The sequence below is a fragment of the Durio zibethinus genome, chromosome 7 (assembly GCF_047325235.1).
Source record: "Durio zibethinus cultivar Kanyao isolate XHJ-2024 chromosome 7, ASM4732523v1, whole genome shotgun sequence".
NCBI lineage: Eukaryota > Viridiplantae > Streptophyta > Magnoliopsida > Malvales > Malvaceae > Durio > Durio zibethinus.
The window spans coordinates 22689300-22706080 of NC_143168.1; the positions used below are offsets into that span (position 1 = coordinate 22689300).

The 16781-nt window shown below is 30.6% G+C and overlaps 2 protein-coding genes, 2 non-coding genes and 1 pseudogene across 4 annotated transcripts; 2 read left to right on the plus strand and 3 right to left on the minus strand.

The window, feature by feature from the left end:
* The first annotated feature begins 1136 nt into the window (after positions 1–1136).
* Positions 1137–5594, plus strand: LOC111294400 (5'-adenylylsulfate reductase-like 5). The gene is made up of 4 exons (XM_022887693.2): positions 1137–1669; positions 3596–3777; positions 4524–4648; positions 4885–5594. Exons 1-4 carry the CDS (start codon positions 1502–1504, stop codon positions 5313–5315), a joined length of 906 nt encoding a protein of 301 aa, XP_022743428.2. The 5' UTR covers positions 1137–1501; the 3' UTR covers positions 5316–5594.
* Positions 5595–7435: 1841 nt separating this feature from the next.
* LOC111277497 (uncharacterized) lies at positions 7436–9336 on the plus strand. The gene is made up of 2 exons (XM_089763908.1): positions 7436–8473; positions 8969–9336. Exons 1-2 carry the CDS (start codon positions 7712–7714, stop codon positions 9083–9085), a joined length of 879 nt encoding a protein of 292 aa, XP_089620034.1. The 5' UTR covers positions 7436–7711; the 3' UTR covers positions 9086–9336.
* Positions 9337–14098: 4762 nt separating this feature from the next.
* LOC149518154 (small nucleolar RNA snoR138) lies at positions 14099–14236 on the minus strand. The gene has a single exon (XR_016343855.1). It is a non-coding gene; the product is annotated as a small nucleolar RNA snoR138 (small nucleolar RNA).
* A 58-nt stretch (positions 14237–14294) lies between these two features.
* Positions 14295–14436, minus strand: LOC149518155 (small nucleolar RNA U19). Its single transcript, XR_016343876.1, has one exon. It is a non-coding gene; the product is annotated as a small nucleolar RNA U19 (small nucleolar RNA).
* Positions 14437–15856: 1420 nt separating this feature from the next.
* LOC111277812 (arabinogalactan protein 13 pseudogene) lies at positions 15857–16482 on the minus strand (annotated as a pseudogene).
* Between the last annotated feature and the right edge of the window lie 299 nt (positions 16483–16781).

The following is a 16781-nucleotide window of genomic DNA, read 5'->3' on the forward strand; positions in this document are numbered from 1 at the left end:
TCGTATCTAATTTATGATAATTGACATACCATTAATTTATCATAGGTTTGAAAAGGAAAACCTAATATATGAATGGCAAAAAGACAGAGTATTGTATTAATAACCAAATTTTTATTACTTTAAGAAATATATAATTCATTTTTTTAAGCACAATAATTATTATTTTCTAAATTTAAGAAATTGCATGATGTTTTATGCTACCATTGAATTCAATAAGTTAAGATCATATTATTTTTAATAAAAAAGAAATTAAATATTTAATTAAATATTAATTCAAATTATATGAATCTTAATCAAATTTTTTATGATTACAAATTCGAAAAAACTTAAAATTTCACTATCAACAATTACTTGTAAGTCCAAGTCTTTCTTCATGTACAAAAAAAAAAAAAAAATTAAAGTCATAACATCTTTTAAGTGAGTTAAGTAAATAAATTAAAAATTAAAAAAAAAAAAAGAAACTGTATACTAGAAAGTGAAGACTGGACTTTCCAATTTAATTGACATAAATAATTTTAAATTTATAAATAAATAAATTGTTTTAGAAAGTGAAGGATGAACTTTCCAATTTAATTGACATAAATAATTTTAAATTATAAATAAATTAAGTTTGAATGGAAACTTGGAACCTAGCATGATGTTTGTTGTTTTACAACGGCATGTTCTAACCTTCCTTGTGGTTGACTTCGATTTTAGTGTTCAATTTAAATTATTTAATGCTTTATCTTTTAGGTAAAAACTCAATTCAATGAATATATTTTGCTTGGGTACTATAATCTACTCAAAACAAATTTTTTATTAAAAAGCTAATAAATTTTTGAAATTGAAAATTGCATATAATTTTGATATAATTTCGTTTTAATGGTATGGAAATTACCTAGAAAACACTAAATTTTAGATTTTAATTTCATCTATAAGTTTTATCTAATTATATATTAATAATTTTATAAAAATAATTTTTTTGTGAATAATGGATTATCCATAAATATTAATAACAAAATACAAGCCTTTCTATAAATAATAATAATAAAAGAACAAAATAACAATGGACTTGAAGCCCAAAAAAGGAAAGCAAACGAACCGTCTTTGGCTAAGCAAATCCTCTTTACACATAGGAGGCACAACCCTCAACCCATAACCCACCATCATCATCATCAAATTTATCACATAAAAATAAGCTTCAATTTCAACTGTTCAAAAATCTTAAATTCCAAAGCTCCAAAAACTTCCTAAAAAAGCAGAACAATTTCTTAGACCCTTTTTTTTTTTTTTAATTTTTTAAAGATAAAATTAACAGCCAACGAGGCTATCCGGAGATTAGATTACCCACTCCCAAAAAAATAGCTCACACCAACCTTTCTCTCCCTTTCTCCCAGAATTAATATAAATTGTTTTTTGAAACTTTCTTTCTGGGTTTCAGTTTTGCCCATTTTCTTCTGCTTCTTGTTGTTGTGAATTTTCATTTCGTTTTCTTTTGTTTTATTTATAAATCAAATTCAAAATGGGTTCTTCTTCTTCTTCTTCTGTTCTTATGTTCTTTTCTATCACAGCCCTTTATTTAATACGCTGCGTTTTGGGTTCTTCTATTTGCTCTCATGAAGCTGATGTGTTCATTAAAAATCTTAACTTTCAATGCTCTCCTTCGATCTCTCCAATCCCCCCTCTCAAGGTACGATTTTTAGCTTAATTTTGGTGGAAATTTTATTTTTTTAATTTTTTAGATTGATTAGTTTATTGTTCTAGGAAAAACTGTGTTATTGGGATTCAATTTAATTTGTTAATAGAAGGGTGTATTTGTTTGATTTTGGATTCTAGGTATTTATGATTTTTCCTAATTATGTTAAAAGAAGGGAATTTTTTGGAAATTTTGGGTTTTTAGCCTGAAATGTTCGGGTACTATTATGGAATTTTTCATGGCTGTAAAAATTTGAAGAATCAGAATAAAGGTTTATGGTTGACTTTTTGAACGTTTGGGGGTATTGGGTTCCTATGTTATAATATAATTTCCAAAAATTAAATAAAGAAGAGAAAATAGAAATGTAGTTGCAAATTTTATTAGGGCGTTAATTCAATAACATTAGTCAAGGTTAAGGACTTTGAATATATTTATTTTCTTCTAGAAGATTTTGAATTGAAATACTAATTTGTGGTTGAAAGGGAGAGAACCTAGTATTTTAGGCTACTAGGACCATGCGAAAAGTTTTAGAGACGTAGCTTTAAGTCTTTTGTTCTAAGGATTTAAACCTTATGCAATTCAGCTGGAATATAAGCCGGATAATTGAAATATGTTATCTGTTTTCTATAGCTTTAATTGAAGATATGAAACATTAGATGTGTTTGCTTAAGTGACTTATTTGCATTAGATTGTGGCTCGAAAAGAATGGATATGGCTGGATTACTGGGAGTGTGAATTTTTTATCATTTGATGTTTTGATCTCTGACTTTCTTCTAGGCCTAACATACCAGGAGCTTGATTATCTTTTGATATTGCAACTTAACACATGTCCCTATCTTTTATCAGAAACTGTTATCTTTCTACTTTAGGTTAAGGTAGATGCCTAACATACCATTAGGTTTAAGAATCATAAGAATCCATAGATTAGGATTCTTTGTTCTCTAAATGCTGGTATTAGATTTATGTTGATGTCCATAGCTCAAATAGTAATATATCAATCCTTGTTTTGCTTCTTTCTGATGTAATAGTAGGAAAGTAAGCAAACAATGTTTCTTTCACAAGCAATCTTTCAGGTTTTATGATGCAAAAAAAAAAAAAGAGTGAGCTTAACTACCCAAAATGGTTGTACATGAGATACAGGCACTCGATGTCCTTCTCCTGATCAAGATAATAATATTCATGAAAATGAGTGCCATGCAAGCATGTGTGCTTCCAAGTTTCTTAAGTTAAGCCTTCTTATGTGATGCAACCGGTTTTTACTTATTCGATTAATTCATGCAATCTTCCAAAGCATTATGTTTCTTAACTTGAAGTGCTTGGTTGTATGCTTTTGTGGCTTATGATGCTATAGTTAGCCAAATTCTCTATGCAATTGAAGTATTGAAAACTTTACAGTTAACTATTAGTACAAAAATTAGTATCATTTAAAAACAAAAATTTACTCTTTAAATTTCATTGATTTACAAAAAACTTTGTGTGCTTGCTAATGGGACTTATATTCTGAGAAAAAGATACACTAAAAGTTATTGATGTGGCCAGAAATTCGAAAAGTCAAACCAAGAATATGATGCGACTTCCTCTCCATTCCCTACCCTTTTCATACCTTCAAGGGCGATGCTTACTTTTCTATTTTCCTTCTCCATGAAAGTTCTATAGAATTTTGTTTAATGATACCATTATCTTGACCATCAACTTGTATTTTCAAAGTTTACGTGAATAACTAGGGCTCATCAAATTTCCTGGCTAAGGCTCAGCTAACCATTACATTTATGGTTCCTAGATTTGCCATCTTTCTGTAAATTAGCTTAGAACAGTTCGTTCCATCTGATTGTAAGATATGTTCCACCGTTTAATATTTTGCATGAATTACTGTTTCTGAGAAAAACATTCTGATAATATTTTATGTATGTTTGTTTTCAGGTAGATGGAAACTTCCTGGACAGAGCATTGACTTCTAAACAGAGAAAAGGTTACACTTCAGTGCTCTTTTATGCATCATGGTGCCCATTTTCATGCAGTTTGCATCCAAAATTTGACATTCTCGGTTCCATGTTTCCTCAAGTAGAGCATCTGGTGGTTGAACAGTCTTCAGCTTTGCCAAGGTATGTAGCTACTTATCTTGCTTTCACCGTTAGTGTTTGTGTAAGAATTATTGAATTCCTTTTTCTTGTGTTATTTATATGTTCTTGACTACAAAGACTGTCAAACCTTAATGAGGGCATATTATTGGATAAATGTTATAAGAAGAAAGAATTTTAACTGTTACAATTGGGCTGGTTATAGCATTTACCAGGACTTTAAACATGCAATTAATTGGTCTTTTTTATGATTGCCTCATTATGTACGAGTCAATTTTAGTGATGTTGGTTAATTGAAAGCTTACTTAAGAAAAAATTGTGTGTGCATGCGCTTGCATATTCGTTTGAATTGATTTGTCTGCTATTGACATTTGGTGTAACTTTAACTTGTGGAAACAAACACCTGTATCCCACAGTCCAACACTTACAAAGTAGTTCCACCTTTTGAAGTAGTTTCATAAAATATTTTTTCCGTTGTTTTATCCCATCTGTGATGGAACATGAGATGCTTATGTCTGCTACCCAAGGAAAAAAACTGAATATTATTATTCCACTCTGTCATGCTTCTTTTATGCCCCTGCCCCTTGTGAGTCCTTAACTGATGCCAGAATCAGTTCTCTTTTACGAAGAATCTCCTTTAAGGTGACATTGCTTCGTGATTATTAGTACATGATAGAGAGTTATCAATCAAATAAACTATTCTTTTGCTTCCCCTTGAAATCTAATGACAAAATCCATAACTGATACATTTGATATGTGTTGTATTACAGTGTATTTTCAAGGTATGGAATTCATAGCTTGCCATCAATTTTAATTGTGAATGAGACATCAAGGATACGATATCGTGGTCCAAAAGATCTCCTCTCGATTCTACAATTTTATGAGAAAACAACAGGTATTTGCTCTCCTATGCCAAAGATATGCTTTCTACTTATTTTGCTTTTCTAAGGGAATGATCACCTGGACATTGACAATGTCAAGTAGATCTCTAGCTGCAAAATTGTTATGGCATAAACTTTTACCATTCCGTGCGTGATGCAAGCACAACAGAGTTGTAGCTCCTTATTACTAAGCCTAGTTTGTAAGTCAAACATAATTACATGTTTCTTAATATGAATGTCTGCATTTCAGGATTTGAACCAGTTCAATATGTTGCTGAAAAAGAACCTGTTGTATCAGGAGACCACAATAAATATACGATACAGTGGTTGAACGAGTCATCTCTGATGGAGATAATAAACCAGGAGCCCTACTTAGTATTTGCCATGTTGTTTCTCTGTCTAAGAGTATTTCTATCCATATTCCCTGAAGTACAGTCTCGTCTCAAGGCTTTCTGGGTTTCATATGCACCACACTTGAACTTGGAAATATTCGGTGAGACAAGTCAATTGTTTGCACGAGCCCTACACATGGTTGATGTGAGGAGAGTTTGGACCAAACTGAGGCTATGCAAGACCAGGAATTTTCATCAAGGTGCAAAGAGTGCCCGTGTTTGGGCATCTTCACTGGCTTCTGTCTCATTGGGTGGTGAATCTTCTTCTAGGTTCGAGTTTCGGAACTGAACTAAAACGTAGAAAAGAGCTTATCGATCAGATATTGTATTCAAACCACGATGATACCTTGGGACATATAGCTCTCTCTCTCTCTCTCTCTCTCTCATATTAAATTATATTGATAGCCTGGATACCTAAAGCTGTTGACCTTGTTTCAGTTGGGTTTTTTAGTTTGGGAGGAAACCAACTAGCATGTAAATCTGAGAACAGCTTCTTTTTTGTGTATATCACTTTTTATTTAGAGGAACATCTCTACTTCACACATCAGTGGAATGTAAGCTTACCCAACTGCACTCTCTTTCTCTCTCACTCGCGCACGCGCGCACACATAAGTGGTGTAGATTATGATACTTCCCGTTCAAAACGTATTTTCCTTTTTCACCTTACATTTCAAAATATTAACCTTTTGACTCACTGGATTTGTGGGAGTCAGTTGGATCAAGTTTTAACACCAAAAGTAACATTATCCTATGTGTCAATACAGGAAGAGAAAGAGAAAGAACAAGGAGAAATGAGAGAGAATTACCAGGAAGGAATTATAAAGGAGAAAACAAGAGGATGAGGATGCTAATATGTAATTGCTACCATCACATGGTAACCCCGGAATTATTTTGTTTGTTAACACTGTTATGTCATCACCGTTGCATGATCAAATTTCAAATGTCCCATCCGTGCTTTGTGGCTTTTTTGGCCTTTTTCCTCGTATTGCCCTTCGGAGTTTGGTCGGCAATGCATGCTTAGACAACTGAAATACAGGTACCCTTCTTATTATTTGATGGTGTTCAAGGATAGATTAAAAACTTAACAGATATATTTGAATATATGATATAGATTATGGCCTGGATTTATCTATCAAAGGTGTCTTCGGGGCTCTTTACGACAATAAATTATTAACTAATTGTCTTAGAAAAGACGCTCTAACTAATTGCAATATATAGGAAAGCTACGCATCGTGCGATCCAATGCCTTGCAAACAAGAAAAGAAAAAATCCCAAGAAGTAAAGGCCATTCTTCCGACAACAAAAAGAGTAAAAGGATAGAATTCAAAGTTTAATTGTAATTGGTTTATACAATTATTTTTTAAAAAAATAATATTTAATAAAATTTATAAGTTTTTATTCAAATGCTGTGATTTTTTTAGTAAAAGAAAAGAAAAGGCATTGCTTCCCCATTTCTTTAGGCAGGCCATCCCCTGGTTCAACCTAAGCTACGTTTTGGGTAGGCTTAACAATCAATTCTCAGCTCCTAATTAATTTCACAATAAATTCTCCAAATTAAGCCTTCTGCTGCAACGTGTTCGGCTTCCATGGAAAAAGACTTGAAAAGAAAAAAAGACAGAAATATTTCCCTTTCCTATTGGTTGCTTGAAAGATAAGCACATCCCTCGTGCATGCACAACACAGCAAATGGATGTTGAAAACGGAAGCAAGTGTTCGGTTTTCATCAACCTAAACTTGCAATATATTATTTATATATAAGGAAAAAACAGAAAACAATCTGAATTCTACTTTGGTTATTGCATTATCAGTACTTCACACAACCTTAACATCGCAGCAAAGAGTGTAACTGATTTGAAGGATTTTCAGATAATTTCATATTTGATAACATTTGGCCTCTTATATAAAAAGTTGATTGATAACAGTTTAAAAAGTATGCTTAACCCCTAATGATTTTTTCAATGCCTTTGTCATTATGGCAAAAGGAAAAACAATCAATAAAGGAAGATACTAATCCATGGACAGTTGTATGGGGCTTTCACCATTGTTTTTTTCCTTCTTCAAAAAACCTACCAATCATCATCATTCCAAGCAAACTCTTACAAGCAACCGACACTCTTTTTCTCTTTCCCTTCACGAGTGTGAGACTAATTGAAGAATCTCTGCTTTGTTAAAAAATGAGAACCATGTCAGCTTTTTATCCATAAGTTTGATAAAGAGGCCAAAAGAAGAACATGTATATTGAATTTGAAGCAGTAGAATTAGACTGTTAGCTTATATTTAACCAAAGTATTGGTATTGTAATCAAACTTTAACTATTAAAAAAAAACAAACAAAAAACCCATATTAAAAAATTGAAAAGAAATATCCAGGAACCCAATAGAAGAAGGCAGCTCTCTAGGTGGGTCCCTTGGACCACCTCCATTTGTCATCCTCTGAGGAGAATAAGCAGTCGAACTATGTCAAAATTTTCTTCCTGATAGGTTCAATCTTTCACTCCAAAGCAAGAGGACACCAGTTTGGTGGTGGCCTTTGCTCCTATTAGTGAAAATTCCACAGAAAACTCCATGTAAAGCCATCTTATTTGATTCAATAATTCAAACCTGCCAATCAAATTCAAAGCCCACCCTACCCTTTACCTCAGTTCCTATATCAACTCCCCGTTTGATCAGATTCCATTTCCTAAATATGATTCACCAGGAAATGGATATTGATCATGAGTGGGTTTTCCTGCCTGATAATAGATTCCTGGATATCAATCAGGATGGTGAGAAAAAGGTCCATGGAGGAAAAAGAAATTCTGAAACAAAACTTGTTTTCCTGACTGACTACTTCAACGAGGAACAGCCTCCACCGTCAGGAAATTCAAGGAGGGTCCCTAAACAGGTTGTTCCAGTTTCATTTCCATTGGAACCAAGAATCTTTACGGCTCCAGAAAATGACCATGGGAAGGAAACTACCAGAAGGGTACCTATTGATTTCACTTCTACGCCATCCCTGATCCCTGAGAAGATCAAGGAACCTGATATTGGATCGGTTGAAGAAGTGAAGACACAAGTTTCCTTTAGGAAACCAACTTACAATAATGAATCTGTCGACATGACCAACAAAATGGACTCACCAAAGTCCACTACTAGGGGATTTATTCCTCAAATTGATGCAGCTGGTACGTTTAGTTTTGATGACAAAAGTGAGGTTTTGGAGAACAAGAGTTCCCCAAGAAAGAAAGATTTGGTGGAAAAGAAAGTTGAGAACGAAGAAGATGTCACCTGGGAGGAGAATTCTGGTGGCCTTAATTTATGGAAATGGAGCTTAACTGGTATTGGTGCCATCTGTTCTTTCGGTGTTGCTGCTGCTACCTTTTGTATCATCATATTGGGAAGTCAACAAAAACACAGACAGCAACAACAGAATCAGAAGCTGCTGTTCCAGCATTACACTGATGATAAGGTATGAAATTCCTTGCAATTATTGAAAAAAAAATTACCTATATTATGCATAATTCTATCCATTTAGTTTATGTCATGATACTTTTTGGTGATCCCGGTCATAATTTCATTGCAATACTCAGAAAATGGGGCGATGATCAGGCAAGTAAATAACAAAAGGAGGGAACATATGAAAGATTTTGCGTTTGGGAATTTTTGTAAAATTTCAGTAAATTTTAACTGGTCTGATATAGATTTTTTGAAATTAAACCGACTGTTGTGAACATTAGAGGTAGATATTTTTGTCTCCACTATTCCTAGATACAATACAAACAATAATTGAAAAGGATACACAATTTATCATTTGGGAGTCCAAATTCAAAAGCAACATATTTTCTTGCAAATTACAGTACAGAAACAGACTAGACTAGGAGGAGGTGGGCGCATGGTGGCAAAATTTTGACCCCATTTTTAAGTGATACTTTTAGCTTAAGTAACTTAATTATTGTGGTTGTAGAGAATGAAGCAAGTGGTTCATCATACAACGAAAATCAATGAAGCAATTTCTGCAGTTAGGGGGCTTCCCATCACCAGAGCTCACATAACATTTGGTGGTTACTATGATGGTCTTTAAAGCACTGCCTTTAACGGAATTCGGATCATCAATCGGCTTGAATAAACTACTATGATGAAGTTTGATGGATTTGCTATGCCAGTTCTACAAGATATATACAGGTTCTCAGTTTTTGTGCATTTATAAAGGTATATGGATGCCTATTCTATCCTGTTTGTAATCCTGAAATTCTATATTGATGTGTCTATTTAGCCACTTAATAGATGCTTGCATCCTTGGTCATTTATAAGTATAGTTTTTAACTGTGGGAATTGACCTTAGTGAAATGCTTACAAATTCAGCACTTGCAAAAGTATATGATCAAAGGAATCAAACTAAAGGAAGAAATTATCAGCACAATAAATCTACCAAGATTATCATTATTGGCAAGCTGTCCATTTTGATTTCTTCTCTTGATTTTTTTTTCTGCCAAGAATTTTGTGCTATGACTGAACCTTCTTTAGAAAGAAAAGTAAAATATACAGTACAAAGAAACAAAGAAACAAAGAAATAGAATCGCACAATAGACATTCGAAGGTCAAGAATTTGCATCTAATGGATTTTTTTCATTTTTTTTCTGACTAAAATATTTGCTGGCAATTAAAAAGTCATTCAAGGAGTATTTGTGGATTGTAGTTTATTGCTTTATTTATGTTTTATTTATTTGGGGGGGCTCCTACACGTAAGCATCAAACCAAATAGTCAATCTTTAAAGCACATAGGTTTTTTTTTCCTTTTTTTTTTTAATCTTGTTTGAATTTCTAGTTGGTTTGATTTAGTCTTCGAGAACACTTATCCTCAAAGGCTGATTAACGTTATCCATAATCCACCTTTTCTTGATTTCAATCCATAACAGGACAATTTTTCCTATTAAAATATCTCATTTAGTTGGGTTTTAATCAATCATGTGCCGGCCAAAATGGATCAACTTAAATCCACCCAATAGCTCTCATATGAGAAATTTTTCCTTAACTATAACCCCATAAAGATATTTTAACAGGCCATGAAAGGAAAAGAAAATGACTGAGTGAACAGCCAAAACATACAAACAAACAAGATTTATTGAGTCCTGTCCCACCTCAGAAAAATCTGGCCAATATTCCCTACAATTTGAAGGCCGTATTTTCTGCATAATTATAAAAAAAAAAAAAAATGGTGACTTGAGGTTCACTAGAAATTATTGATGTGACTTGGGTGCTTTGTATTTTTGCCCAGAAGAACCTGCATGTAATGCAAGTTGCGTGAGTTGGGTTGCCATGTGTAGCCAACCTTTATAGAAACAGTTAATAGTTCCAAATGCAAAAATAAAAGATTCAGAATATGCAAAATTGTTGTCTTTGATTGGAATCTTCAATTTTATGAGTTTTTTGTTTTTTTCCTTGTGAACTTATTTTCTTTTGGCTTGGTTGTCAAATGTGAGGATGACAAACAGCATCTTGATTCAGTTGGTCAATAATATTGTTCAACTTTGATTAATATTTTGTATGGCTACATTCATGTATCAGATATCATTGGCAAACAGAAGTAATTTCCTTTCAATAAACAAGCAATTGACTTCAACATAAAGAGCCTAAAGTTGTTTTATTTTACAGACTTCTATTAAATTCTAGTTTTAATAACAATTCAAGCTTAATCTAACAATTTAGGTAAGAAGAAGCTATCATATTCAAGAAACAGGACATACCTACAAGAATTTACATTGAATTTAATCTAATAATTATTAATCTCTTTTAACTGGGTGGTTAAATCTTTCAAATTTGCCTATAACTCTATAATTGTGTCCAAAATTCCTTTGATCCACCAATTTTTCCCACCAAACAAACAAACAAAAGAGGTAAAAAGGACAAATAAGAGACCAGTCATCTTGTCTGTCTTAGTATACTTTTTTGTAAGTTGTTGTAACAAAAAAAAAAAATCTTAAGAGTACTTTGTTGAAAGAAAGAATAAATTGATGGACTAAAAAATTTCTAGAAAACAAATGATCACGCAAAATCACTCCCTCTTGAACATGGCAGGGCGAAAGCGACACCCTCAAGTTGCGTACAACAGACAAAGTTTACTCCTTTTTGCAGTGTTTGACTTTACAAACTTCAATCAATTTGACTTTGTCTAGTAGAAGAGTTCAGGAAAAAAAAAAGTATATTGAACAATTATAAAAATCCAAGATCAAGAACAGATTTTTATACTCTTAACACAATTTTTTGGTCTGTTTACTCTTAAAACAATTAACCAAGAAGAGAATTGCAGAAATCCTTGTTCAAGAATTACAAAATTTATTATTCATCTTTGAAAGGCTGCGATTTTTTAGTTTGGTTCAAAAATAGTTAAAAATCGATGATAAAAGAATGATAAATTTGGTCTCTCATATCATTCAAACATTACTTTCATATTGTTTTATAATGAGTTAATTATTTTTTGGTACCTAAACTTTGAGAAAATATATAAATTAGTATATAAAAACTAAAATATACAATTTACACCTTAAATTTTTAAATAGTGTATAATTTACATCATGAACTTTTAAATTATATATGAGATTAACTCAAACTTTAATCCCATTAACCATATGAGTGCATATATGTGACATTTAATATCAACTTATAGATTCATCACAAACATACTAGCAACATCTTTTTTTTTAATATAAATTAAAAATATTTTATGTGAACCATAAAAAATGTCTAGGAATGGTCAATTATTTTTTTATCACATGACATACACATTAAGGTTTTACAAAATATTTAACATTAAGGTTTTACAAAATATTTAACATTTTTACTTAAAAAATAATATATGTATAACAAAATTATACTTATTAGATATCATATAAACGAATTAAATTAATAATATTATATTTTAAATTAAAATAATACATTATTTAAAAATTCAAAGTACAAATTATAATTTTATTTTCTTAAATATCAATTTATATATATTTTTTAAAGTTAAAGTCCAAAAAATATAATTAACTCTTTTATAATTTAACAAAAGAGAAGGGTTGGTTGGGTTGCAAAAATTGAGAATTTGAGATGTGAATAGCTGGTGGACTATCTGATGTTGGGCTATTTTCTTTTTGTTTTGTTTTCATCTCTGGTGGTCGGCATTTAGCAAGAAAGCCCATTAACACATAAATGCCTATACTTTTGCCAAAATATAGTCAACAAATTAATTTATCAGAATTACTTATTTTTATTTCTTTTTTTGACTATTTTTTTTTGTTCACTTAATTTAATGGGAACAAGGCCTTGGCCCAAAAAAAAAAAAATTACAGGGAACAAGGAAAAAACTCTGTTTAAATGATTTAAAAGAGAAATTTTGTTTTATCCCATTAATTTTGTACTTAAAACATAACTACATAGTTAATATCAACAAGTACATGTCGTCTTTTTTTTTTTTTTCAAAACTTCCGTTACTAGAAGTGGCATTTCTATCTGTTAATAATTATTATTGTTCAAAGCAATTTCGCCTTTGAGCTAGGCTATGGAGTCTTAAAAGATGATTATATCGAAACTTAAACGGGAAAGCAATAAAGTGAAGAGTAAGGATAAGGATTTAAATATCGATCGTGATTATGTTTTTGGTGATGTCATGTTTATTGTATTTTTGGATATAACGAAGATTATTATGATCATTACAATCATCATAATCATGAATTTTTTTTTAATTTTATACAATTTATTATAAAATATAATAATTATAATTATAAAAATTTTTATTTAATGTTTTTTAAAACAATTTATGACATCTATGTTTTTTATTTTTTTAAAAAATTATTCATAATTTTATTTAAATTATAATAAAAACATTTATATTTGATTTAGTAATAAAATTTTTACTTGAGTCAAATTCATATTCAAAATTAATTTTAGACAAATGAAAATATTAACTCAACATAATATATTAAATACCAAACATCCATATTTAATAAAATTATAAACTTAAAATATAATAATTTCAAATTTCATCAACTATAGTTATAAATTAATAAATATTAATCTAATAACAAAAGAATTTACAACAATATAAATACTAAAATAACAAAAAAATTATTAAATTTCAAATACAAAATCATAAATTAATAAATAACAAAATCAAATTATAATATTTAATTTTAATTATTTTTTATCTAATTTATACAAAAAAATTTATTAAAATTTTTTATCTAAAATCCATATATATATATAATTTCAAAAATTACAAATTTTTAAACTTATATTTTAATAAAACTAATTATAAAATTAAATAAATAAAAACTTATCCACCCACCTCACTCAACTTGCGCATCCCCCTCAGTGCAACATCCCTCTCTCCCAAAATTTTCCCCAAACTTTGATAACGAAAAAGACGAAGTAAAAACCCATGTTCAAAATTTCTTTAAACTCTTTTTTTGAAAATCGACAAGCATATCACATTCTTCATCTATTTTCTAACCTTTTTTCAAGTTCCATTCACGTAATCTTTGCCTTCCAAATTGGGTTCTGAACAGAATACAATCATTGTAATTGTGAATTTCATTCACAACCCAATTTCGATGTAACAATGGTAATCGCTAAATAACGGCAACAATGCCGTTACACATACGCTATTTGAAACTCTGGTGAAGAGATTGATTTAATCCAAACAAAAACTCAAGAAATATTATACAAAAAGAAAAAGAAAAAACAGTTTGAATTTTACATTCTTATAATCTTTACACCAATCAATATATGTCTTTAAAAGATTGCGAACACAATGATTTTGAACCAGTTAACCATGTAAATCTATGTGGAATAATTGACATAGATGTCTGAAACTTTACGAGTTACTTTCAAACAAAACACAAGTTCAAATGTCCGGAAAAACATCTATTGTGAAGAACAATAGTACTTTTGTTTCCAAAGGATTGAATTTTTTTTAATTATTTTTTGTTGGTAAATGGCAAGTTAATAACGTTTTATTCATAATTATTGTAAAAAAAATCTTAATTTATTGCTTTTTAAAAATATACTTAAAAGCAAAACTGATAAAAGAGTGAAAGAAAAGGGGTAAAAAAGGAAATATACGAAGACATCTAGGAAAGGAACGGAGGAAAATCGTTCCTCACCCTCAAACGGATTCGAATTGCTTTAAGCCTCTGTCTGAACCAAACGGCGTCGGATAATAATACTACCTTCTGGTTATTCTAGAGGCATTAACACTTCCATTCTAAAGATCTACCCAAAACAAAAAAAAGAGGAAAAAAGCAAATTAAAAATGTCCAAGGCTGCTTGGGGGACAATTGACGAAGAAAAAAACAGAGTCCCCTCAAAAGGCCGGAGTTAAAGTGGCCAAAAATATCTGAAGAGATATCTCTGGTTTTTCGAATTGATTTCCGCCTCCTAACTAAGCCAAATGCGAAACTTTGATTTCATTCACATGGCTACTCAAAGAGGCAAATATGAAGGCTTAACAAAAAGATAGTTAATTTGTAAAAAAAAAAAAAAAAAAAAAAAAAAAAAAAAAAACACCTGAATTTGTGAATGGAGAGAAGAGCCAAGTCTAGGGTTTTAAGATGGGCGTTGGGTTAGGGTTTTCTGGTTAAGGCTTATTATAGTGATCGTTCATGAAATCACATACATACCCTTTTCGTTCTTTATTTTAAATGTTTTAAATGAATTAGGACTTTTTAGGTCTTTGTTACCATTGTGTACGGTATTAAATCTTTAATTTTAATGATTAAATATCAATTTTGATAATTTTATGTAAAAAAAATTTTAAGTGGGTTTTCTGATTTTGAAAAGCCTTTATAAATATTGGTAGTATAAAACTTATAATAATTATAGTATAATTAATTAATTAATTAATTAAAATTAATAATTATATTAAGTTATTAAAATTTTATATGAAATTAATATTTAAAGTGATGAATTTCATAAAATTTTAAATTGTGATTGGTCAATTATAATATTATAATAACAAAATTATAATTGGAATACTCATAAATATTTGATTATTGTAAGGGTAAAAAATTACTACTAGAAAATTTTTTGGTAAGAAGGAATATTCTTCGATTTTGCTAGAGTTTGATTTTTTTTTTTTTGAAATGATTTTAAATCAAATTCGTAAGGATTATTTTGTATATTATCAATAGAATTTCATAAGGGAGATTTAGAAATCCAGTACAGGTTAGTGCATTAGTTTTTATAATTTATTAATCTTTTTCCATCAACAATATTTATTAATTGCTCTATTTTATAATCTAATGAAACATCAATCAATCTTTTTATTTTATTTGTAAAATTTTAAAAATATCAATCTTTAATTAATTAAATTCGTATAAATCACTTTTATATTAAAACTAAAATTAAATGTTATAAATTATTTTTATTAATATACATCCTAATAATTATGGTAATACAAGCTTAATTTCAAAGCTACTTTTTGTTAATTTTCTTATATAGTGTGAAATAAAAATACACCTCTCTCGTCTTAATCTTAAGAATGAGTGAGTTAATAAATAAAATGTCCATTTTCATATAATTAAAAGAATGGATCAGAATCAATTTCTTCTTTCTATTTATAAATTCAAGTTATACACTTACAAGAACTAGCTTGGCCATCCTTTTCCCAATTCAATTTGTTTTTCAAAATTAAACTTCTTTTAATGTAAGTTTTGAAAATTAATGCCCATTTGCAAGAGTAAATTTGTGAAAGGATGAGCAAGCAAATGATTCATTAAGTATACAAAAGAAAATGATGGTACTCTCCAAAAACATTTTGGTGTGATAAAAGAACAAATTAACAACCCTCCAAGAAAAAGAACTAAAAAGAGAATAAAGGGAAATCATAATTAAAAAAAATAATTCATTAGTCACAAACAAACAAATCACATCAATTATACATTAAAATTAAAACAATAAGAAAAGTATGAATACATGACCAATAGTCATAAGGAGAAAAAATATGTAAAAAGCAAAATCCCAACCAAAAAATCCTCAAGCCTTTCTTTCTTTCTCGTCCTATAATTCATTACTATAGAGTTTTATACCCTTTGGAGAGAAAGAGTAAAAGTAGAGAACTTGAGACAAAAGAACTCTACATAAACCCCAATAGTGGAAGATAAAATATAATGTAACCCATCAATAACACCATTTTAGAAAAGAAGGCCAAATGCGAGAGCAAGAAGGGAAGCAAACAATGTTGGCACGAAGGCAATGGCATCTGAGGTAGGGCTAGGGGCTGGGGCATCAGTTGCCGCAACATTTTGGAGCGCAGACACTGCCATCAGCACAATCACGACCGTGAAAATCAGTCTCATCCTCAATGCCTCCATTGTCGATGTAGTCTTAGCAAATTTTCCTAAGAAAATTTCGTTGCAAATGGGCGAAGATTGAATGTGTGGAGACAAAAGAAGGAAAATGTTGCTAAAGCAAATTGAGACGAGCAATAGTGGAGTGGCATAAGATGGGAATTATATAGGTGATGGGGACAAAAGAAAATTTAGGGGGTTACAAGCTGGCTGCCCGAGGTGACCGTTGCGCCAACCATGTGCACATGGTTTACTGTTTTGGGGCTGCCGTTTGTTGGGACAGGGTGGCTTGAACCTTTAGGTGCCATACAGCTGTCGCCAACGGCTTTTGTGGCCAGCCATTGGGGGGTCCATTGCCTTAACTACAACTTTTTTTTTGGGCAGCTCAATTCTATAGAAACCTTTTATTTTACAATATTTTGGGGTATTTAAAGACTATTTTAACCCTAT

Coding starts and splice junctions, on each gene's coding strand:
- LOC111294400 (XM_022887693.2), top strand. CDS start 1,502: ATGGGTTCTTCTTCTTCTTCTTCTGTTCTTATGTTCTTTTCTATCACA. Junction 3,778..4,523: donor CAGTCTTCAGCTTTGCCAAG/GTATGTAGCTAC, acceptor GTTGTATTACAG/TGTATTTTCAAGGTATGGAA. Junction 4,649..4,884: donor ATTTTATGAGAAAACAACAG/GTATTTGCTCTC, acceptor TCTGCATTTCAG/GATTTGAACCAGTTCAATAT.
- LOC111277497 (XM_089763908.1), top strand. CDS start 7,712: ATGATTCACCAGGAAATGGATATTGATCATGAGTGGGTTTTCCTGCCT. Junction 8,474..8,968: donor AGCATTACACTGATGATAAG/GTATGAAATTCC, acceptor TTGTGGTTGTAG/AGAATGAAGCAAGTGGTTCA.